The following is a 1,413-nucleotide window of genomic DNA, read 5'->3' as shown; positions in this document are numbered from 1 at the left end:
CTCTAGAGCGCAGGCTTAGTAGTTGTGGCGCACGGGCTTAGTTGCTCCGCATCATGTTGGATACTCCCGAACCAGGGCTCAATTCCGTGTCCCCTGCATTGGCAGGCGGATTCTTGACCACTGCGCCCCCAGGCAAGTCCCGACACGTTGGGTTTTTTTTTTTTTTTCTCCAACACCTTCATGTTTTTTTCCGACACGCTCTGAGGGTGAGCACCTGTGCGCTGACAGCGCCGCGCGCGTGCCGAGCGTTCCGAGGCTGTAAGCAGAGATGGGTGCGCGTGCACATGCGCGGGCCAGAGGAGGCCCGTAGCAAGGGCGGGTGTGCGTGCGTGTACGTGCTCGCGCAGAGGCCGGAAGTAGTGCTACGTGCTCTGCGCGCGGCCGGAAGCGGGGCTGGCGTTCCGGCTTAGTTGCGAGCATGGAAGGTTTCGCGGAGGGCCGCAGGGTTTCTTGCGAGGGGCCGGCCGAGGAGGCCGAGCCCCAGGTGGCGGCCTGGAGCGAGGACAGCGGTAACGTGTCCCAGAGCCACAGCAGCGCGTCGGTGCCGTGGGAGGATGAGGGCCCGGAGTCGGGCGCGCCCAGCCGGGACCTGCCGCTGCTGCGCCGCGCCGCCGCGGGCTACGCCGCCTGCCTGCTGCCTGGCGCGGGGGCGCGGCCCGAGGTAGAGGAGCTGGATGCGAGCCTGGAGGACCTGCTCACCAGGGTGGACGAGTTTGTGGGCATGCTGGACATGCTGCGCGGCGACTCCTCCCACGTGGTCAGCGAGGGCGTGCCTTGCATTTACGCCAAGGCCACCGAGATGCGGAGAGTGTACAGCAAGATCGACCGGCTGGAGGCCTTCGTCGGGATGATCGGCGCCAGTGTAGCCAGGCTGGAGGAGCAGGTCTCCAGGGCGGAGGCCGAGCTGGGGACGTTCCCCAGTACGTTCAGGAAACTCCTGCGCACAATTAACGTGCCCTCTTTCTTCAACAAGGCGCCCTCCAGCAGGTCCCAGGGGACCAGCTACGAACCCCCCATCGTGTTTCGAACCGAAGACCACTTTCCTTGTTGCAGCGAAAGATCTCAGGTCTGAGTCCACGGGACAGCGCTGCGAGAGGACGGGTCTGAAATTCTCTCGAGTAGTAATCAAATCATTTGAAAATCCTGTTACTAGACATACATGATGTTGGAGTATGGAATTGTAGAGTTTATTTTTTGCACACTTGATTTCTCAGTATCTCCATCATTTCACGAAGGATGTGTGATTTTCTACGTCTTCCAGTTCAAACTTGAAACTTCAGAGCTGCTTGGTGGGGGGGCATCGGGGAAGCAAAATGAATGAACTTACCTGGGCACTGTGGCAGAACTGTTATTTTTATGGATTTTACAGCTCAACTAACAGTATTACCTTTTCAAGATTTGTATATTTGTGTA

General features: G+C 59.0%; 1 protein-coding gene across 1 annotated transcript; it reads left to right on the top strand.

Moving 5' to 3' along the window:
- Nucleotides 1–418: 418 nt before the first annotated feature.
- Nucleotides 419–1,072, top strand: BLOC1S4 (biogenesis of lysosomal organelles complex 1 subunit 4). Its single transcript, XM_007456874.1, has one exon. It carries the CDS (start codon nucleotides 419–421, stop codon nucleotides 1,070–1,072), a length of 654 nt encoding a protein of 217 aa, XP_007456936.1.
- The last annotated feature ends 341 nt before the right edge of the window (nucleotides 1,073–1,413 follow it).

The sequence above is a fragment of the Lipotes vexillifer genome, unplaced genomic scaffold, assembly GCF_000442215.2.
Source record: "Lipotes vexillifer unplaced genomic scaffold, Lipotes_vexillifer_v1.1 scaffold63, whole genome shotgun sequence".
In the NCBI taxonomy this organism is placed as follows: Eukaryota; Metazoa; Chordata; class Mammalia; order Artiodactyla; family Lipotidae; genus Lipotes; species Lipotes vexillifer.
The sequence above is the reverse complement of the archived record's forward strand: the minus strand, read 5'-3'. Positions and strand labels throughout refer to the sequence as shown.

Coding starts and splice junctions, on each gene's coding strand:
- BLOC1S4 (XM_007456874.1), top strand. CDS start 419: ATGGAAGGTTTCGCGGAGGGCCGCAGGGTTTCTTGCGAGGGGCCGGCC.